Source organism: Mauremys reevesii, linkage group 27 (genome assembly GCF_016161935.1).
Source record: "Mauremys reevesii isolate NIE-2019 linkage group 27, ASM1616193v1, whole genome shotgun sequence".
NCBI lineage: Eukaryota > Metazoa > Chordata > Testudines > Geoemydidae > Mauremys > Mauremys reevesii.
Window position 1 is genome coordinate 3,276,471 of NC_052649.1, and position 23,062 is coordinate 3,299,532.

A 23,062-nucleotide genomic window follows, 5' to 3' on the forward strand; every position below is an offset into this window, starting at 1 on the left:
GGAATAATTTAAAACTAACTGTTTTTAGCAGGATGCCAAATACTGCAGCTGTCAGCCTTGCTAATTATCAACTCATCCCACTCCTAACCATCTTCCTTCCTTACAGTTCTTTTCTCCTCTTCTTGGGAAGCTCTGCCTAAAAGTCTTAGAGGTAGTAAGCTTAGAGGCATTGGCAGAATGAAATAAATCATTGCCCCAGGAGACCCTATAGGTAACGTACTGTAGCTATATCACTGTAATATCATAGTGTTGATGCTTTTTACAGTGACGGAAGGTTTTTTCCATCACTGCAGGAACTCCATCTCCCTGAGCAACAGTAGCTAGGTCAAAAGAAACCGTCTTTGGTCCACCTAGTTGCATCTACAGCAGGGATTAGCTCATCATAGTACAGTACTCAAGGGTGTGGATTTTTCACATCCCTGAGTGCTGTAGCAGTGTCAACCTAACTTTTAAGTAAAGACCAGGCCTAAGAATCTGGGGGAGGAAGAAACAACTTGGTGGGGAAGACTGGATCAGATTCGGAAGATGATCTGGAGTAGTGCTTCTCCTCAAAGTAGCAAAGCTAAGCTGCATCCCTTTGCAGCCTGCAAACACCCCAGCTGTATTTATAACACATGATCTGGTTAACTCAGGCACTGGAACACATTTGTTTTACCTCTCTTATGCCAGAGTGAAACAACAGCATGGAAACACCATTGCTGAGGTGGCATGAGGCGTGATAATTTTCTATCTGTGTCCAGTTGTAGAAATTGTTTGAAAGGTGAGTTTGAACTTTCACAAGGTGTGGACCAATTAAATGATCAGAGATTAATAGAAGGGTGAAGCTACCAGTCAAAAGCTGTGACGAAAGAATGTAGTCACAGTTGCCTCTATTCAGCATTGCTAATTCCATTCTTCAGTCTTCTTATGATGGAGCTGTTCTCTTACCCATGTGCCCTCGTCAGTTCCTGCTCCATTCTTCTTTCTTGTATCTTGACTCTCCCAGCTGACTTACGTGCATCTCCTGTTCCTTTGACACTATTCCATGTGGACCTTGATAGTTAAGTGTAGTTATTTCCAGGGCCAGTGGTTTGCTATTGAAAAGGCTTTGTGTACAAAAAGGCAGAAACAGCCTAGAAGAGACTGTCTCTAACAGATAAATTTTACTCTTAATTTCATACACACATTTTGAAGGAGTAGGGGAGATTCTATGTGGTCAGCCAGGAGAACAGGCTCAGGGACTCTCTAACAGGAAGTTAAGGTACTAGTTTGAGGTCTTAGGTGAATTGAGGAGAACCTGCAGAAACGGCATCCAGCAGAAAAGCCATCTGGGAATATGAAGTATAATTTTTCCCCTGCCTTCAAGAGAGTGGTGCTGTGAATGTCAATAGTGTGTCCTTCTGGGAGAGGCTGGGACTAGAGTATTTATTTATTTATTATTTTCATTATCTATGAATTCCTGTAGCACCTAGGAACCCCAGTCATGGACCAGAACCCCATGGTAGTGCTGTAGGTGTTTTACAAACACAACAAAAAGATGGCAGGTTTGAACTTCTGCACATGGAGATCCTAAATCTTTCCTGCCCATGATGGGATAGGATTGGAGTAGATGTGAGCTCCCACACAATTGGTGCTCCTGCACAATTTTTTACAGTACCATGAGCTAGGAGAGGGTAGGCCAGTAGTATCTGTGAGCTCCCAAACAGGGACTGATTGTACAGTACCCGTAGTTAGGAGTGATTGGACTAGGAGATTTTATGGGGATGACAGCAGGTGGGTATTTTTTTCTTTTAAAAATGTTAGTAACAAAATTGTAGCTTATATTTCATCTGTGCTTCAATTACAAGATTAATTCTATGCATCTGTCATTCCTTCATTAACTGAAGTATTGCAGCGTACACATGCATACCCTGTGTAAGAGAGTTCTTCTTGAAATAAGAAGATGATTGCGCTCAATGCAAGAGTTATGTCCTGAGTGTTCCCCATGCAAATTGAAGCAGCAAGCCTTGTGAGAAGGGGGATAGAGGAAGACAATGAAGAGCACTGCTCTGCTGTGATCTCCACTAAAGGAGGTCAGCTGCTCACTCCTGTCACATAACGTTTTCTTGTCTCCAGAAAGGTTGGAGTGGAGCTGAGGCTGCTTTGCCACCTCACTCCTTTTCCCCTCTCTCTTATCTAGTTAAACCACAGCTTCCCAGGCTCTGCTGCGTCTGCATGAGATATGCATACCACACCCGTCTCGCTGCACACCAGCCATCCCCTCCTGAAGACACCCATGGGGAAGCAGAAAAGTGATGTCTGAAACCATTAGACAGAATCTGATCCCAGGGTGAGCCAGGATAGGATTACAAGAGCCACTGTAAGTTTTTATAACAATGTCTCTTGGCCTGAAGTTTGATCACCTCCCTTTCAGTTCGGACTAGGACATAAAACTATGTGTTGTGTAATAGCTTGCATACAAAATGTGTGAAATAGAACTACAAAGCTCCAATGAAAGCAAGAGCAGGAAAGATGATCCCAAACGATATTTGAGAATTGGGGGGGGGGGGTGATGGAGTAAGAGACAAAGAGGTAGTGAAAGGCTCTTCCAGGCAGTGGGAGATGCAGGGGAGAAGGTCCTTGCACCTGAAGGAATGGAGAAGTAGATTTAGTTCTAGGAGTCACATTTTCAAAATATCTCAGGACCAGGTTTTCAGCACCCAACAGCTCACATTGTGACACTTTTTTGTGAACAGATTTGCAAGAGAACTCTGCACCCAAAATCCAGAGCAATGGTGAAAATTTGGCTCTGACTGTGGGTACTGAGCTCTCTTTAAAACCCTGGCCTACCTGAGTGGAAGGGGTAGGGAGGGGAATAGAAGTGAATGAATCCTGTGAGGAAATACAATACAATTCTAAATATCAGTTCTGCAGTCAGACGTATGCTACATGTGAGCTTAGGAGGTCTACCTGCCTTCCTGGATCTGATTTGCAGGATTGGGTCTTAGAGTATTTTCAAAGAAAATGAGTTAGCTGGAATTAGCTATCAGACAGTAAATGGTGTAAATTGCAGAAAGCTGGTGCAAAGGCGTTGTATAGTGAATACGTTTAAAACAGTAAGTGAGGCCAGTAGCAGAGGAAGAAGCTATCCAATATGATTAATAAGAAGTTTATACTGATGTGCTATGTCTCTCAAATAATTCCTTATTTTAGAACATTCAGGGTCCTACTTAAACTCTCCAAATCCAGGTGAAACCACGCTGCAGCTGCCATGCCAGCACTTAAACTCTGTGTACTGCGAGCCACCATCATGTCAGAGAAGATGCACCAAGCACAAGATCAAGAGTTCATGTGAGTCTTGCATACCTGTCTGTGACATTCTGGAGTAGCTACCCTGCTTTGTTGTCCCTCTGTTGTGGTACCCATGGTGTGTTGGTTTGTCCACTGCCTAGAGGCTCTAGCAGTACCCCCCGTACAAGATAGTTTAAGGGTGGGGGCATCTGCATTTTCTGGCTTTTTTTTGAGGTTCATCCAGTTCATTAATGCTGTTTGAACATATTTTAAATGTAGCTTAATTTCCGGTGTGTATTTGTTTCCCTCTTTTCCTTAGAGGATCCAAAGAGAGTAAGCTGAATGGAACCAAATACATCCACTGCAGTTGATGGTTACACTAGGGTCTGAATTTGGCCCAGTGCATTTAACCACGTTCACCATGTTCCTGTGATACAAGATCCAAATCATATAAAATATTTTAAAACTGCATGATTTTAAACTTGTAGATTTTGAGGTGCCTGGAATGCTATGGCAGGTAGGTGATATCAAAATAAAATATTTTAATAATATGGGGCCTAACTTTGAGGTCTGTTTTTTATTCATTCCATAGGATTTGACCTATGTGTATTATCATGTATTCACATGATGGACTAACAAACTGGATCATCTTGAATTTTCTTATTCTCTACAGGTGGCCCAATGATCCTGTTTCCGCCCCAACCTTTAACCCTTCCATTATTATTAAAGCCCTACACTACAGTGATCTCCTTTCAGGCAGGGGGTGGGGCACTGGATGGGACAATTTTTGGAAGCTACAAGTGCTGCTTCTTCATTTAATTAGAGCCACTTCCAGAATCTGCACTCCTAGGGGCCTGATCCTGCAAGTAGCACAGTATCTCCTGGAGATACCGAATGCAGTCAACCCATTAAAGTCCATTTGAGTGGAGGGCACTCTGCAGACTGGAGGATTGGCATCTAAAGAGAAAGGGTCAGATCCCTTTGGCAACAGGAGCTGGATTAGATCCTAAAACCTGGACTGGGAGCCAAATCCTGGAGGTACAGAACATCATCACTTTGGCTTGTGTACTTGGCACTAGCATGAGTTACTCTGGTTTGAAAGCAGCATAAATTGCACTAGTGCAAGCTCTGCCGTATGCTGGTGTAGCACATCTACCTTGAGACTTTGCATCAGTGCAGCTCTACTGTTGCAAAAATTACTAATGTAGACAAACTCTAACCTATCACTTAAGCCCAAGTGGCTTTCCCTTCTTTACCTATACCTGTTTCTAATTTATCTCGGTGGTATCTTTATAAATCTAAAGTAGTTTCTTAGCTTTTTATTTTTTTTCTGTCCCTTCTCATTCACCCACCACATTTTTTAAAATATTATTTGAGGGGGGAGGTATGCTGAGATAGAACTCTTAGATTTCACCTGAAAGAAGGAAGAAGCTATGATCCATCTAGTAGTAAATAGTACTAGTGAAACTGCTGTTAGGAGAAAAACTTAAGGAGAGTTTTCTAGTTTAAAGACAAACTATGAACATTTCACTGACTTCAGTATGGGCAGAGTTAGGCTAAAACTGAGTGCTTTTGCAAATCTCAGCCACTAAGGGACCATGGACCAAACATGAGGTCAGACATTGGGAATCCTGAGTTCTAATCCTTGCTAACTTGGTGCATGGCTATAAGCAGGTTTAAACCTCTTCCTACCTCAAGTTTCCCCAACTGCAAAAGAGGGCTAATACTTAAAAGCCTCTCTCACAGGGATATTGGAAGGATAAATATTTGTACATGGCATTGAAACTAATAATTACTAAGTATTTTCATTAGGGACTTGTTCATAAACACGCTTTGCAGTCACTGAGGATCCTGCATTCTTCACGCAAATTACATCACCTCAAAGAAAGTACTGTAAGCACTTCAAGCAATTGTTGTTAGAAATGGCTAAGTTATTTGAGGTGGATGATGGCATAAGTGTGTAATTAATGGACTGTTTAGTCAAAAACTGTAATAGTACCCTAAGTGGATACAAAGATACCATCTTCTAAAAAGATGGGTTCATGCAATTATGAAATGTTGTAGCAATATTTGTCTTCTTTTTTCTGTGCTACCAATTATTAGGGCAGTCAGAATTACTTCTGAGGACACTGAAAGGGTGTCCTTTGATTTCTGTTCTTGCAAAATATATTTTCCATAGGTAATATCTTTTAAATTGAGCAACCCATCCCCTACTGGGAGGTGACAGCTTAATTGTCTGCTAAGGAAAATATTTTAAATTTTTAGGCTATCTGAGCAAATATGATTCTTCCCCCCCCTCCCCCAACCATGATAGCTTTTATTCTAAAATGTTAGAGGTTGGGACAACTTATTTTATTTTTTATGTCTGATAATTATCAGGACCACCTCTTTCACTCTGACACATATGATGATGCTCTTCTAGCTATTTCACAGTACTGGCAGTAAGAAAACATGCTCTCCTTGAAGAAGCATACTCTCTGTGAAGTATAATATGGATGATGCTGCAAATGCATCATATGGCGCATTGTGTCAAGAACAATGGATTTAGTTACTTCAAATTGTCCTGTAAAATTATAATTTCATTTTTTTTGAAAGGTCTCTAAGAATGAGAGTGCTAAAACCTGAACCTGTTAAGCTACCTCATTTTCTTCTTTTCCTCCTTTTTGCATGTAGATAAATCAGTAGCTGGAGGTCTAAATGATTTGGAGGATTCCTGGAATAGGTGAAAAACTAAGTCACAGTGTTCAAATCTGACCCAGCAATGACTGAAAGTTGGTACTTTCTGACAGCTAGTCAGTAAGGCTTACAGGCCGGGAAGTGAATGGAGGATGCTTGCTGTAACTTTAGTGTGAATAAAGGACTTCAGTTTCCTGATCTGACATCTCATGGGAACACTCAAATTGATAAAGATGAAATTAAGTACACTTGTGTGAACACTTATTTCTTATGGTCTCATTGCTGTCATTTACCTTGTCATCCTCAGACTTCTCATTGACATCAACTGGAATAGTGCAACAGAACTATTATTCCATGTAACAAAAAAATTAAATTCAAGCTTTTTAGTTCTGATAGCTAATGGTGCATTTCAGCTAAAATTGTTTATCATCATATATCAGAGGGGTAGCCGTGTTAGTCTGGATCTGTAAAAGCAGCAAAGCGTCTTGTGGCACCTTATAGACTAACAGACGTTTTGGAGCATGAGCTTTCATGGGTGAATACCCACTTCATCGGATGCATCCGACGAAGTGGGTATTCACCCATGAAAGCTCATGCTCCAAAACGTCTGTTAGTCTATAAGGTGCCACAAGATGCTTTATCATCATGGTTATTTCATCTGGTATTAGGAAATAGTCTGTATACTCATCATTTAAATGATCAGGCACCTATTAGAGGTTAATTCCTGAATCCAGAGGAGTCTTAACTATTTTTTTCTATGCTCCTTTTATTCCAGGTCATACCATAATCTGTATTAAATAATTATTTAACTGCAAACCAGTGGGACTTATAGTGAAATGTGTTCCTCACAAAAGAGGTGCATTGTAAGTAAAGGTTTTGCTTCACTAGAAATAGAGGTTCAGTACACCCAAGTTCTGAATAAGATGGTGTTCCTGTTCAATATTTGGAGAAGATAGTCCTGTACACTCATATATCATCAATTGTGCTCAAACCCTTTATCAATGCATCACTTTGGAGACAGAGCAAAGAGACCAAGTTTCCTGTTAAGTGTGCAGTTTAGCAGAACTGTTGCTTTGTCCTGCTAGCAAAGTAGTAGTGAATTAAACCTCCGCTCCCCTGGTCTAAGAAGCTCCCACAATAGCGAGCTTGATGTTCACTTCACCATTTTTAAGGTGCTGCTTTTACAGATCTAGACTAACACAGCTACCCCTGATTTTTAAGGTGGTAATACTTCAGGTGATGGGGTTTAGTAACTCCTGTTAGACAATATTCACACTCTAGCAACAGGTGCTAGCTAGGAGTTCTGACTCCCCACCCCTACTAACAACCTTTTCATGCAGGGTTGAGAGCATATAGTGTATATATGTCATCGCCTGCCCCGTGTTTTGTGTTAGCGACTCCATGTGTGTGCTCAGCGCAGGCAGGCCCTGCCACAGCGAGCTTCCCCCACGTGGTCCTGGTGTAGGCCTCACCCTCTTGCCCCCAGTAGCTGGCTCTAAAAGTGAAAAAGAAACTCGGTGTCGTCAGTGAGGCTGCGAACCAGCCGGCAGGCGCTAAACCACAGCGCTCACCTGATCTAGCGTGGGGCGGGGACGGGACTCCAGTACCGCCTGCCTTCCTGATTGGGCACTGGGGCGGGGATTGAGACACAAACATGTCCTGCGGTTCTGATTGGTGCTTGGAGTGAGGGGGTGGGACACTAATTGGAATTCCCATTGGATGCCGAAGAGGGGCAGGCCTTCCGTACGCTTCTCCTTTTCTGATTGGTCTCTGGTGGGTTGCCCATCTGGTGCTGCTCTGGTGCGGATAGGAGGGGAGTGCGGTATTATTATTTCTTGCTCTTCTGATTGGACCCTGCGTAAGGGGCGGGACCTTCCCAGTCTCCTCCCTGCTAGGCAATGCTCGGGGCGTGGCGGCGGCTCTCCATTGGCCGGTGGGCGGAGCTGGCCGCCGCCGGGGCCCAATGGGCAGCGGGGTACGTTGGTCAGCTCGGCCCCCGAAGCTCTGATAAGCGGCAGCGCGGGGTGGGGGTTCGCTGGTTACTGTTGGGGCTCGCGGGAGAAGACGGGTCGGAGCTGGGGATGGCGGGGGCCGCCGGGGCCTCCTGCTGCCGGGGCGGAGTGGGGGGGCTGCAGCCGCTTAGGGCCACCATCCCTTTCCAGCTGCAGCAGCGGCGCGGGGCAGGCGGAGACGGCGGCCGGGCAGGTAACGGGGGCCTGAGGGAGGGGGCTGGGCTGTCGGGCGCGTAACGAGGGGTTGAGGGGCCGTTGGGGAGGAGAGAGCTGAGCGGGTGGGGCGGGCATGGGGAGGGGCTGAGCGGGTGGGGGCATGGGAGGGGATGGGGAGAGCTGAGCGGCTGGGGCGGGCATGGGGAGGGCTGAGCGGGTGGGGGCCATGGGAGGGGGTGGGGGAGAGCTGAGCGGGTGTGGGGGTCATGGGAGGGGGTGGGGAGAGCTGAGCGGGTGGGGGTCATGGGGGAAGGGAGGAGAGCTGAGCGAGTGAGGGGGCCATGGGGGAGAGGGGGAGAGCTGAGCGGGTGGGGGGGGGGTTGGGGCCGTGGTGCTTGACAGAGACCGTACCCTGGAGCCTCCACTCCAGCAGCGGTTAGAGCCGCCCCCCCCGGCCCCAGCTCGCGCCCCCGCCTAGGAGTTCTCCCCGCGCCCCTCCCCCGTGTCAGCTGGGGTCCCGTTAGCGCACCCGCCCGCCACGTGCTTCAGGACCCAGCTGTGCGTGACCGGCCCTCGGACACAGCGCCACCTCCCGCAGCAGCACCGCCGGGGCTGGTCGGGCCCTGAGGTGCTCCCCCCTGCAGTGGCCGTAGCCCCCTCCCCTTTCATCTGCGGCCGTTCGGCTTCTTGCTGGGCTGAGCGGCTCACCCCGCCTCTCCCGGGGGACGGTTCCCAGCTGACAGCTGGCCAGTAGGTCTTGCCCACCTATTCCCCTTTAGGGGCCCGTTTCTGTCTGTGTAGCCAGACTTGTTGCCAACCCAAGTTCTTCTCTTGCACGTGCAGTGAACAGGTGTGTGGGATGCATACAGTAAGACCTTGCAGGGGTAATTATGTAGCACCACAAGCAGACTAGGGTGGGTAAAAGTCAAACCGATCAAGATTGAAGGAAAAGGAGGGGCCTATGCAAGAAGTGGTGGGATGTCAGAAAAGAAGATCTTTATTTTGGCCTGCGCTGCTTTACAGGATATGGCACTAAATAGAGCAGTTTGGAGGGAGACAAACTTATAGAGCAGACTCCATTTGATGGGATTTACACAAGGAAGAAGACCAAAAGCTGCAAGTGAACAAAGCAAGGCCCTTTTCCCACCCAGTAAAGCATCCTCAGCTGTACTCCTGCAAAGCCTAATCTGTCCTTTAGGGCATATGGCAAAGCACCTTGGCTGGCTCTTGCCTGAGGGTTGTGATGGAGAGGCTTATACTTGGGTCGCTTAGCTAAGGTTGAGTTTTGCATAATGTTTGAGTTATAGGTGAGCCCAGAATCTTTGTAGTGAGCTGGTTTTTAATGGTGGGAAAATAGCTTAGTACTTGTTAACATGGCAGTGTGCGTGTGATAAAATGCTTAATGTCCACTTCTAGAGCTGGATCAGGTTGGTAACATCACTTCCCTGTATTTATCAGCTGTTACTGGCTTGGTTATGGTGACATAACTCTACAAGTGCCTCCACCTCTTTGCCTTCCATTTCCCATCTTTAAAAAGAAAATAAGGTACTTCCCCTCACAGGGATGGTTAGGAGGATTACTTAATGTTTGTAACAAGAAGATGAAAAGCTTTATTAAGTGTGCCCTTATCAACTTGGCAAGATGGAGGACAAACTGAGCAATGATCCCACCAAGCATAGGGATCAAAACTTGTTAGCTACACACTCTTCCATGGAAGGATCTGTATGCTGAGAAAGGGAGGAGGGAACAGCGACATATAGCAGAGAGCAAAAAGGTAGGATTTTTCAAATTCATATTATGACAGTAACTCTGGTGATCTTGGCTTCCTAGAACCTCCCTTCTTGGCTTCAAAGTTAGTTTCGAGTTTAAATCTGAACTTTCCTGAATGGTGTGGGTGGAAAGCCCCTGCATCTTAGTCTAAACATGCTCTCCAGTTGATTAGATTTACAGCTTACACTCTCTTTATTCTAACCATATCATCAGTCTGAGCAGAGTGACTTTGGCCCAAGCCATGAGTATATAGTGTTCAAATGGCTGATGCTGTGACTCAGGCTTAAACTGAAATTATATAGTGGTGCAAGTTGTTTTTTTTTTAAAGGGGAGGTAATTTATCAAGTACTGTGTCAAGGGAAATAGTATTGCCTAGAGCTAGACCTACGGACGGTTCTGAGACTTGTTTTCTGTTCCCACCTCTGCAGCTGACTTTGAGAAAAATCACACTGCTGGTTCCTATGTCTGTAAAATAGGGATGTTTACTCACCTTTGTAAAGCACTTTTAGATTCAATGAGGGAAGTCTCTTTTCAGAGTATTAATGTAAGAAAAGTACATAAAATGAGTATGTACTTGTGAGTGCTTTTTAAATACAAATTGAATGGGTGGAAATGAGAGTAATGAGAGACTGGAATGGGTGAGATACGGGGGGGATTTGGGATGAGAAGCAAAGATATAGTGGAAGGTGAACAAGAGCTAAACTAATTGGAAGATATTTTTGACTGCATTAAAACCATTTGGGTAGATGCGATAAGTTTAAAATTCCGTGTGGGCATTCTAATTACATGCACAAATAAGGGGCTTTCATCTTTGGGCTCTTGCAGTCCCTTCTGTACATTTGCCTGTTTGAGGCAGGGAAAATTTGTTCTTTACCTTTGCGTTATAACAAGTTGCCTTATTTTAAGATGGCTTTAGGTCACAATTAAAAGAAGCTAAACTGAAAGCTATATCTGGAGTTGAACAGCACATCCTATTACTGAGGTCACTTGACTTGATACAGAAGCAGTCATTTAAATTTATTTGTACTATAAACCATAATGGATCCCAAAACTGCATTGCTGAGGTATCGCTAAAGTCTTTTTTTTTAATCACTAAGTATAGCCTTTTTGGAGGGTTTATATGAGCTTGTGGAAATGTTTTTCCTTCATGTGCGATTGCTGATTTATTTGTAGGGTTGCGCATGAATGCTGGGCTGCTGCTGAAATCTTTCTTACTATATGAAAGAGCAATGCAATACTTATTTTGGACAAAACACAGGATTGCATGGGCTTTTCAAATAGTAAAGAATGTTGGTAAAAAATTCTACCAACCTTGTGACAGCATCCGTTTGAAATGCTTTTATCTGGTTTTTTATGCATCAGTTCTTAAATCTACTTTAGGGTGGGTTAGAGCAATCACTTTTATAAAGTGGGAATTAATGGCTGTTCCTCAAGTGTTGTACATTTCATTATTTGAGGCTTATAGTACTAGTTTTTCCTGCCACAGTGAGGATTAGTATTGATCAGAGAAGCCATTAGAGTATTTTGCCCGATTTACACTTGAAATGAGTTCATGAAATAAATAGCCCATTTCTTTGAGTACTAATCTCCCCTCTATGCCACCTCTACTCTGAAACTGAAATGAAACTGCTGTGAATATGGCAATTTATCATTTGCCAGTCTGAAAACTTATAAAATTAAAGCAAAACATTATCAAGAAATTAGGACATATGTAGGTTAGCTTTTTCTGCTGGCTGCATTATGGAGTCTCATTGTGGCTCTGTACTGCCCTGTGACATGGCATTAGATGCTTGTAGGTTTTCTGAGGGTTAGAAGGCTGAAAATCCACTGACAGTATTCAGAAACAGGAATTGCTGGTCTTCATTTCTTCCTGGCTTTGTGCCCTCACTGCTCAGGCTCTGGCAGCTTGAATTTTTCCTCTTGATTTTGTTCATGTACAGTTTGAAATGTATTTAAATTTCCATTGCTGTGCCCCAGTCACTGTTCCTACAATAAGCTTCACTTACCATTTGTATGTGTGGGAGCTACTGCAGTAAATTGGCTGTGGTTTAACTAAAAACTATATCAGTGTTTCCTAACTTGAAAATTTTCATTGCAGTCTTGGGATCTCAGCCCTGAAATCTGTTGCTATCATTTTTTTTCTTCATTCCTGTGCCCTGTTTATTGGATTGCTCATGAGTGGCTTGACTGCTGGCCTGCTGAGGTGGGTTACTCTTAAAAAGCTGAAGCCCAGCAGTTTCTCCAGTACTAGCTGTGTGTCTTTCCACGGCTTCGACTGACGCATGGAAAGACAGTCTTTGAGCCAGTCTGATTCTGCAGCTGCTCTGTTCACAGAAAATCCTGCTGAAATAAAATAGGGAGCAGCTGTTGAATCTGCCCCTTAAAGAGCTTTTGCTAAACTGCATAGCTATTCTGCAGTGGAGAAGCCAGGAAAACAGTTCTGTGGAGACTAGGGTTTGTTGTCTTGGTGTTTAGAAGTCTTCAAGCTTTGAAGTTTATAGTGTGTGGCAATGGAGGTAGCCATGAGGGTTTCGGTCATCCCTTATCTCTTCAATGGTGTAGTTTATGCTAGTAAGGTAGGTAAATTACTACCCTGTCTTGAAGATCCTATTCAGATATGGGCCAGACCTCCTCCCCTGTCTCCTTTTACACCAGTTAGATGGCTTGGAGACTGCTGGTGCTATCAAAATTCCATAGGTTCAGTAACAGTCAAGAGCTATGTTCTCACAAAGGTGGAATCAGCTTTGGAAATGTTTAGGTTTATTTTAGTTCACTATAGACAAAGCTGTGCTGTGTGAAGCTCCAGTTTCCCCCAATGTATATTCCGAGCTTCACATTAACTGGAAAATTTCTCTTCTGAGTATCCAGACTCTAATCTCCACAGGGACCTAATAATACATTTCTACATGCTTCGTGCCCTTGAATCTACTGGGATGAGAACCAAGCAGTCTTGGCTTTCTGAAGATCTTGCACCAGATGGCTTAAATTTGGCTTTCTAATTGTCTAAAGTAAATTGTTGAGGTCCTCTGAGCTTTCGCCTTGCCAGACTGACCATTGGAAATGGCAGCTGCTTAAGAAAACTTGGAACTTAATGTATGTGGCAGCATTGGTGTACATGGTGCTTTATGAATACAAGTGGACCAACTACATGCCCTGCTGAGCTTGCCGTCTAAATTAGACAACACATAGAAAAAAGTAGGGGATGGATCAGTGCACCATAAAAGCAAAGCAACTCCACAGTTGTTTTCTTAGTAGTTCCAGTAGTTCCAGTAGTGATGTTAAAAATAACAAAACTTTTGTTTATACTGTAATGTAAGCTGTGTTGAAGGGTCATGTGGTGATTCGGGGCTGACTGGTTAGTGGTGCACTTAAAACTGCATTTTAAGGGCAGTCTTGGAGGAAAGGGAGGACATTTCTTGATCCACTGGAGGAGACACTCTATAATATAGGGAGTGGCATGAAAAAAGTGCATAGTTGGTGGAGGGCATAAGAGTCAATTATTGGTGGCAGAGTGTAGTACATGAGAGGGGGAATAGTGTGAGATGAGTAGAGATGAAGGCAGAGGGTCTTCACCTGTGCATGCATGTAGCTGTGGTTGGGGGATGGCATTGGTTAGGGATTACTTTTTTTGCCAATTTCCATACCTCCTGTCATCTTAATAGAGACTGTATTGGTAAATAATTATGGACATGATCGCTTATGGGTAACTATTCCCTTTTCACCAGGACAAAAAAAGTTTCCTCTGTCATGTAGCTTATAGAATTATATAGTGTTCTTTAACTTTTTGGGAAGTTGCTATTAACTGAGGTGACTCATCTAACTAGCATTTTGTAGCTTGCTCTTTGAATTTGCCTGTTTCTGAGATGCCAAATCTTTTTCTTGCTGCGTAGATCTTGCTAGACCAGTGAAGAACTGAGTGAATTACCAAATCAAGATTTATCATGGCATCAGTGTGAAACCATGTCTGGTGAATATTCTAGATTTAAACTGGTTGAGACACAGTTTCATAAGCGGTTAAGTCTGTGTATGCTTGGCAGAATAAAAATGTTTAGGAGGAAAATGTCTGTTTACCACTTGAAAGCATTGTGAATGTACTTTGTCTATATGGTATAGCTAGAGCAGAGCCTGATAAATTAATATTTCTCCTCCTCACCTCTGTCATAGCAGTTTTGAAATGAACTTGAAGGCTTTCACTACCAAAATAGTGGCCCAGGTGTTTGTGGTTTTGCTGTTCTTGGGTTTTCTTTTGTGCTGTTGAGTAACTTCCCCAGGTGCATTTATGCAGGGATGGTCAGAGTGGAGCCCACATCTTTAATATGTACCTGTCCTCTGGTAAGGAATTGCTTTGTGGGAGTGATTGCTTAGATCCAGTAAAGCATTGCATGGTGGAATCTGTAGTCTCCATATGCTGCAGCCATCCTTTACTTTAAATAAGGAGTTGTGGCCAATTATCTGATCAGTTTAATGTAGGTTGGCTAAAAGTTATATGTCCTTGAAATAATGGATCTCCTGCTAACTCTGGCATTCCCTGCCAGGGATTTCTGGACTTCTGGAAAACGTGTGAATGTGATGTTGATACCATGTTGAGCAGGGCTGAGGATCTTGTTGCCAGTAGTGATGGGAGTAACTTTAGCTGCCTTCAGTATTCAATTTCTTGCATTGTTGGTCTGATTTTTTTTCCTCAGGTGAAACAGCCGCATGTTGGCTGATTATATAGTAAAGTTTCACATGCATGTGTTTGATATGTATGGAATGAATCGTTCCCTGTGATGGGAATAAGTTGACTGGTTTCATTCCGCAGATCTTGGATTCTTGAGTGAGTCTATGGTTGTCTAACTGGCAGTCTACCTGTAACCCTGTGTTTTGGATGAGGGATGTCTCAGGCAGGATTAACAGGTCAGGTTGTGTCAACCATACAAAAATAGGAGAATTAATCCACTTTCACTCCAAGTGAGAAGATAGTAATTGTAGGAGGTGTAACTCAGGATACTATGAACTCATGGGATGAACTTCAGTAATAATAGAGCCTAACTTGGATTATATTGTGCTATGTCACACAACAGACACTTGCACACAAACTCTGCGCAGCTAAATTGAAGGAATAAAGCTGAACTATTCCTTGCAAAAGTCATAGGACATCCTGCTGCTTTTCCCTCTTTCTTAAGGGCTTTTTCAAGGGTGTGTGGATTGACAAGATTTGAGGGATTAGGGACCGGGAGGAAGTTGTCCAGAAAGTGAACATCCTTAGGGACTGGATTGAAGATGGGAAGATCTTGCAGTTAATATTCTTGCTGCCGCTCTAGACAAAAGCAGTTCATCTTTGCCCTATGCAATCAAGTCAGTTCTCTTTATCTTCTATAAAGTGTGGCTATATACAGTATAAGGCTCTGACTTGAGGCCAGATGCAAAGCACAGGTGGTGGAAAGTTAAGTGTAGAACAAGTTTGTCATGAGCCGTGTAATTAGAGCCACTTCAGGGTGTTGGTGACTTCGGTTGATATGGATCATAACTTCACTGTAAACTTGCTGCTCTCAGCTTGCTTGCGTCTTTACAAGTCTGGGAACGGGGAAGTAAAGGATGTGATCACATGTGTCACTAATTTTGACTTGTATTGACAGTTCTGTATCAGACAAGCTGCTCCCTGCTTTAAAGTTTTGCTTCTATTGGGTAAATTTGAGGTTAGCTTGTGCCCCGAGGAACGAGATGGCTTTTATGGGATATCTGAATTGCTCTCGAGATCTGGGTTTGTGTCTCTGCATCCTTTTTTCTATCCGCATGTAAACAATAGAGTTTCCGATGGTCTACCAACACGTTTCAATAACATTGCTTTGAGTATGATACAGAGCTGGAAGCACTGGAGACAGTCTGTTAGGGACCAGGTGGACTGAAAACTCTTACTTCCAGGCACTGTTTTACTTTGCATTTGTACAGTGTCTAGTATATTGGTGTTCTGATCTCAGTTGGGGCTTCTAGACTCTACTGTAACACATTATAATACATAATAAAATAACTTTTCCTATGGGAAGTAGTTGGGTACAAAAACAAATAATCCCAGTTTAAACTAGTTATGTTTAAAACAGGGATGGGCAAACTTTTTAGCCCAAGGGCCACATCTGGTTATGGGAATTGTATGGCGGGCCATGAATGCTCACGAAACTGGGAGTTGGGGGGGTGAGGGCTCTGGCTTGGGGTGCAGGCTCTGGGGTGGGGCCAGAAATGAGGAGTTCAGGGTGCGGGAGGGGGCTCTGGGCTGGGGCCAGGGGGTTGGAGTGTGGGGAAGGGCTGGGGGTACAGGCTCTAGGGTGAGGCAGGGTATGAGGGGTTGGGGGTGCAAGAGGGGGATGAGGGCTGGGACAGGGGGGCAGGGGTGGGGCAGGGGTGGGGTGTAGGCTCCAGATGGCACTTACCTCAAGCAGCTCCTGGAAGCAGCGGCAAGTCCCCGCTCCGGCTTCTAAGCGGAGGTACAGCCAGACAGCTCAGTGCGCTGCCCTGTCCGCAGGCACCTCCCCTGCAGCTCCTATTGGCCATGGTTCCTGGCCAATAGGAGCTGTGGGGGCAGCATTTGGGGCGGGGGCAGCATGTGGAGGCCCCTGGCTGCCCCTGGATATAGGAGACGAAGGGAGGACATGCTGCTGCTTCCGGGAGCCGTGCAGAGCAGGGCAAGGCCTGGCTGGATTAAATTAATCTCGAGGGTCAGATTAAAATGTCTGAAGGGCTGGATTGCGGCCCGTTAGCTCTAGTTTGCCCACCCCTGCTTTAAAAGCAAGCAGACCTCATTGGCCGCACTTCCCTTTTCCCCAGATTAGCAAAGCCATAAGAGAAATTTTGGTAACATATTGTGTGTTGTAATTCTTTGCTTTTTTACTTTAGCATTGGAGTCATGCTATAACTTGTAAACTTCTGCTATGCTTCCTACTCTGCAGCATTTACTTACTGGCTTCGTTGTTGGACACCAGAAGCAAGTGGCGAGGCCTGGAAGGTTTCTTGCTTGTTTTTAACCTTAGAAATATCAGCAATGTCAAATCTGGTCTGTTTTTTACTGGTATATTTCCAAGGACCCAGAGGATTGAATGGGTATTTCCTCATCCTTTAGTCGAGGACAAAGTTGAATCTTCGTGATCTCTACTCCTAACTATTTGTCAGATGTTTGGTTTGTTTTTGTTAAACCTATTTAAAATAAGTCTGTAACGAGGACTAGAAATTGGTTCCTCTCAATTGCTCAGGGTTTCATTTCTGTATTTGACATAATCCTACTAGTTCTCCAGTCATCTGTAATCCACTAGGTAAAAGAGTAAACAATGTAAATTTCAAATGTAAAAACCTGTTTCTGAAGCAACCCTTATATGGTCCATATAGGGTCAGTAACCCACCTGTTCTTCTTTGCCAGCTCACTCTTAACCTTGCAGAGCATAAAAGCCAGTTCAGAAGTGCTGCATATATGCACTGGGATAAGTGATCCACTTGCTTCAAGCCCCTGTTGAAAAGGGCCTTCACACCAGACCAGGCCTGAGAATGTCCATTGCAGCCAAAGATTTCAAGTTGGAGGATGTTGAAATACTCCAGATTGTTTTTTCTAATTATAAAATAAGCTTTAGAGAATTAAGATAAAAGGTGAAAAGTTCAGCTCATTTCCTCCAGTAACTGGGTGTTTAGCTGCAGCCTTGGACCCTACGTAACTTGTGTTTGTGTTCAGTGGAGCTGCTCCTTAAGGCATGCATTGTCTTTGGATTTGATTGAGCGCCACAGAAAAGCCTGAACTTCTAGTATTCCTTATTGAATAATATCCTTAAATTACATCTGCAGATGGCTTTTTTCCTTGGACAGCTTTCTCCAGCTGCATTCAAATACAGCCTGTAACTAGGGAAATGGTTACAAAGACTGCAGTTTCTTTAGTTTTGCTTGCAAGCCAGATCTTAAAACTCCAGCCCAGTTTAGCAGTGCCCATAGGAGAAGTTGATTTGGTTCATAACTGTCAGTCTAGCTTTCTAATCTGGTAACTCCTCTTGTCATACACTGCTCCTTATCCTTGGCTATGAGTGAATGAAAATTCTTTTCCATAAGGTCACCAAGGGACTGCCTCTTTCAGTGCAAAATGGTAGCCTAACCACCTGATTCAGCCTATAAGCTAGATGACTAGAAAGGCTCTTGCATGTTTTTCCAGTGGGTTGCATTTTGGAGTTGACTGAATTGAAACTGTGTTGGAGTTTGGAGTCTGGATGTCTTGGAACTATGTGCACAGATCTTATGCAAGAATTGGAGGGGTACTGTGGTTTAACCTCAGCTTCTGCCTAATCACCGGAAGATGCAGTGGATTTCAGTGCTCCCAAGGCTGTGCAGTTTATATATGTTTATTGAAATGGAACCAAGGGCTATGAAATGTGTAACTGGTGCATATGTTAATTTACCACGTTGGTTGTAAATCTTTTACAAGTAAAAGGATTATAATCCTAAAGGCGGAGGAATAGAACAGAGGCAGAGATGTAGAACATCTACTTTGCACGGAGATGTCATCTTAAAATAGAATGTATGCCAAGAGTTGTGGAAGTTTTCAGCTATTTGTGCTACAGAGAAATGTTAATGCTAATTGTTGGCGGTGGGGATGGGCATTTTTGTCCTCTCCCTAAATCCCCCTGTAACCTTGAGTTTTTAAACTTTCACTACCATGAACAAACCCCCTGGCTGAACTTACTTTCAGTTCAGATTATTCTCTTGTCAACCTACTCATGTATGTTGTATGGTTGACATAAGTTATCAATGGATGTCTCACTTGACTTTACCCCTCCTGCATATTTGTGAATCTAGTCTTCCTTTTCTACACCTATGTTCTGGATTAAAGCGGGCTTTTTCACTGCTAGAATCAGCACTACCTTACTGTTTTCAGCTCTCGGAATAAGGAGATGCCTCAGTAGCTAATCTGCTCCTTATCTTGCATCATGGATCCCTTTCTTCATATCCAGTTCAGTGTTTATTTCTATTTGCAGTACTTGGGAGTTCCTCCAATACTATTGTGATTAGGGGCTTATTAGTACCTAAATAGCTCTGCCCTTCAGTGGCTTGAACAAGAAGCCAGCATCTTCAGCATGGTCTCTTCTGGGGGCACTTACAAATGCTCCTTTTGTTTCTGGTACAGACTTTAGATCTGCCCTTTGTCCCTTCCACTTCAGAAGGGCCTGTCTATTGTCGTCTTCCATAGAGACACCTCTGTCTTTTCTGTGACATCCATGTGAGCTTTAATCCTGAACCCTACCAACTTCCACATCTCACCTTGATCCCAGTCTTGACTATCAGCTCCTGACTATGCCCTAAATTCTTGTTAATTCCTTCAGACTAAAATCTTAGACCTCTCTGTAGAGTTCGCTGTGTGCTAAGCACAGGAGTATTGATCAAGGATTTTAAACTTCATCATAACTGTGACAAGTGAAGTTACCGATGCACTGCTTTGCAGAACTCCTAGATAAAGACCTTAATTGCTCTCAAACCTTTTGATGTCATCAAGGTGTGCTCTGGCAGCAGTTTGAAGAGCAGGGAGCACCTAATGATATATTGTGCTTTAGCAGTGTATGGAATATTCTTATTGAGAGTCATTAAGGGAGAGTAGCTTCTTATAGATTTGGCTATCACTTCCAGAATATGAAAGACAAGAGCCACATCTGGGAAATAATAAACGTTTGGTTTAGTCTTTGTTCAGATGAGAGATGATGCTAGTAGGATTGATGGATGCTGCAGTTTGCCAGTGCTGCAGTGTACCTTGAAATGTAGTAACAAATCTTTCTTGCACCTGCCCAGTCTGCAAAATATAAATGCCAAGTTTAAAATGAAAATCAAGAATAAATCTATAGACTCCGATCACTGCTATTAAATGTTCTAGCCTTGTTAGTGACAAAGACCTCTATCAATTTAAACTATGATGTACTATTGTCCTGAGTCTGCCAAGATACTGAAATAACTCCATGATGCAACACTGAAGCTTCAGCTTTGATCACCTTTGTCAGTATTAATGCTTTCACTGCTGATCGTTGCACTGGAAATCTCTAGATAGTGCTTTTATGGCACATCTTGACATTCTATGCGACTAAGGTAGCAAATATCTGTTGCTATTTGGAGGTCTGATGCCTTCAATTAAAGTGATGTCAGATGAAATGTCTCTCTGAATGTGGTTTGTGGACTCCTGAGTTTTTTCTAAAATGTGGTTCATTAGACTAGAGCCCTCCATGTGTCTTTTGCTAAAATGTAAGTAGGTACAACAGAAAACAAAACTCATGTAGATTTTTCCTTGAGAGAGATCCCTGCAGATTTATCGACTGTACCCATAACGTCTTGAATTTGGATCCTGTCAGATTAATAGCTGAGCTGTTAATAAGGCCTAGTTTTTGTAGTGATGTAACTATGTAGATTAGGGGTCTGATTTTTTTAACCAATATATTGGTACAACCCCTGGAGTGAACACAGTTACACTGATAAAAATGTGGCTTATATCAGTGTTACTTATTCCTCTTCCCATCTAGTTGAAAAGGTGTATGCCAGTCTAGTTAAAGCAGTACAGCTTTCCAGTGTTATGACCCCTTAGATAGGAGATCACCAAAGAACATCTAGATCAGTGGTCCTCAAACTTTTGTACTGGTGACCCCTTTCACATAGCAAGCCTCTGAGTGCGACCCCCCTCCTTGTAAATTAAAAACACTTGTTAAATATATTTAACATCATTATAACTGCAGGAGGCAAAGCAGGGTTCGGGGAGGAAGCTGATAGCTCATGACTGCCCCATGTAGTAATCTCACAAGCCCCTGAGGGGTCGCAATCCCCAGTTTGCGAGCCACCTGATCTAGATGATGGAGAAACTGTTATTGCTAATTCAGGAGGGGGGCACGCTTTTTAGACACTCAGCCAATGGCCTACCTTGATGTTAGGTTTCATTGTGCTGTAGGAGGTCTTTCAGATGCCTTGAAATCAAAGTACCTGTTGTTGTTTGCGAGAACTATGATAGAATGCAAGCACCCCCCTGGAATTTTATCTGCCTAAAATTCCTCCTGTAGGTTCAGCTGGATATAAAGTATTTACGATATGCTTTGAAAAATTTCTGCCCAAGTGAAGTGAACTGTTCATATGTAGCTTGTTGCATGCTTTGGGATACTTGGCTGGAAGGCACTGTATAAATCAGTTATTGACCCTAGTGCATCAGAGTTGGTTGTCTGCTACAGAATGTGGCATGGCCGAATGGACCTGGACTGCTAGGCTGAAATTCTGTGCACCTGATTGCTTAATACTTCAAGCCTACCACTCTGCGTTACTGTTTTCATATAATCAAATGTTTTCAACTTTTGTTCATACATGGGAGTGGCTTTGGCTGTATCTCTACTGGATTCTCATTTTCACAAGAGCCTCTAAAAAAGTAGACATCTTGCATTAAATGTTTAGATTCTTTGTTTGAGCTAATGAGCTCAGAATTGTTACAAATTCCTTGATGTGCCCACATATCACAGCACACAAGTAAAATTTCTCCACTGTATGATACCTGTAACAGCCAGGCACAATGAGCTAAGTTTAGCATCAGTTCAGCCTTAACTTTTACTTTTATCTAAGCTCTGTCAGTTTGTTAGACCCTTAGAGGGACACAGTTAATCTTAAGAGTTGACATGTTTCAAAAGACTTCAGTGTCTGATTAAACTGCATGTCCTTGAACTTTTAAAAACATTTTTCTGCTTCCCTTTTGATAAGGATTAGCTCAGCAAGGGAGAAACTATAAGGGGGATTGTGAAATAAACTATATACAAATGCAAAACTACGGGAAATATTTTTGCTAACTTCTGTTTGTATCTTGGGTGTTGCCTGTAACTGTATTGGGTACAAAATTTCCAGCTAGAAATGTGTTGATGTCCCTTTAATGATTTTTAATAAGTTTGGCCAGGGATCTGATATGTCCTTCTGCAGATGAGAGAGATGAGATGGGCACTTACTTTTTCTTCCTACAACTCCCTAGAAACTATATTTGCTGAGAGCTCAATGCTAATATGATGGGGATAGAGTCCAGAGTTCTAGAATAAAAAATGAACTGAAAAGGCACCCACCTTAATGATCAGGTCACGTTTGACCTGAGTGAGTAAAAAGGACTATGCAAAAGTTGTCCGTGCAGCCGTGAGAGACAACCAAGTGGGTTTCTGAGATATAGCAATGGTTCTGTTATCTTGAGTGGCTTTGCTGTCGCATGAAAATCGAAAGCCCTCAAACTTGACTCTTGTCAGCTGTGTAGTTAGCTTTGGACCAAATCCAGAGCCTACAGCCAGGTGGCAGGGCTGTTTGGACTTAGTGCAATAGGATGATAATAGAACTGCTGTAAACAGGACACTCCACCCTGTCTCGACTTCTCTCATGCACCCTCTTTGTCACGCTGGAAACGTTTTACTGTCTCCAATGCTTTTTTTAGGCCTATTCACTTTGACTGGAGGGGGGTAGCCCTCATCCAACACAAACCCTGCCATCTGACTTCCTCCACACCCTTCCCCCATCTTAGATTGCTACTGCCTTTAAGGGAACGACGCTGTCCACTTGCAGAATTGACCTACTGCAGTGGCAGGATGCGCCATCTGAAAGAAGGAATCGCGGTACGGCCACTCACATATTGCAAGTAGGCATTCCCTCCTCAGGACTTTAATCTGTGCATTTGTGATTCCTCTGTGCAACAGGCATAGCTATCTTAAGAGACTGTGTTCATGCCCACACTCATTTCTCATGTATGCTATAGAAGTCATTTCAGAATGGAGAGGAGCTGATATTTGCCAGACCATCCTCACAATCCAATTGTGTTTGCAAATGGAAAGACATCAGTCCTTGTGTATCAGCAGGTGATGGCTATAGCAACACAGAGAACCTTCAGTGGTGGTGTAAAGGGAGTTTCTGGGATCCAGTAGGCGCTGACTCTGTGGGTGCTCTGGGACTGGAGCACCCATGTGGGGGAAAAGCCTCCTATATTAGCTCTCCTCGTCCCTCCCCACATCTCCCACCCACCATGATCAGCTCTTTCGCAGTGTGCAGGAGGCTCTAGGGGGAAGGAATGAGGATGTGGTGTGCTCAGGGGAGGGGGTGGAAAGAGGTAGGGGGTGTTGGGGGGGGGAGGAGTGCATTGGGGCAGAGTGGGGCTGGAGAGGTCGAGCACTCGCCCGGCACATTAGAAAGTCAGCACTTGTGCTGGGATCTCTGGGATA

The 23,062-nt window shown here is 43.7% G+C and overlaps 1 protein-coding gene and 1 long non-coding RNA gene across 13 annotated transcripts in view; both read left to right on the top strand.

Annotated features, from left to right (window-relative positions):
- LOC120392031 overlaps positions 1 to 6,173 on the top strand; it is a 17,718-nt gene extending 11,545 nt beyond the window's left edge. For 2 of the 10 annotated variants that reach the window (XR_005591549.1, XR_005591555.1), the window contains exons 4-8: positions 1,866 to 2,051; positions 2,159 to 2,338; positions 3,208 to 3,309; positions 3,923 to 5,142; positions 5,923 to 6,173. This is a non-coding gene — a long non-coding RNA (uncharacterized LOC120392031). The other 8 variants (XR_005591548.1, XR_005591557.1, XR_005591553.1 and 5 more) reach the window with 7 other exon arrangements.
- Positions 6,174 to 7,973: 1,800 nt separating this feature from the next.
- Positions 7,974 to 23,062, top strand: part of FAM117A (family with sequence similarity 117 member A) — a 29,760-nt gene continuing 14,671 nt past the window's right edge. For 2 of the 3 annotated variants that reach the window (XM_039516330.1, XM_039516331.1), the window contains exon 1: positions 7,974 to 8,130. In XM_039516330.1, the coding sequence (XP_039372264.1) occupies positions 8,007 to 8,130 (124 nt within the window). In that variant the 5' untranslated portion in view covers positions 7,974 to 8,006. Of the gene's footprint in view, positions 8,131 to 13,765; positions 13,831 to 23,062 lie in introns of those variants that run through there. The other variant, XM_039516332.1, reaches the window with a different exon arrangement.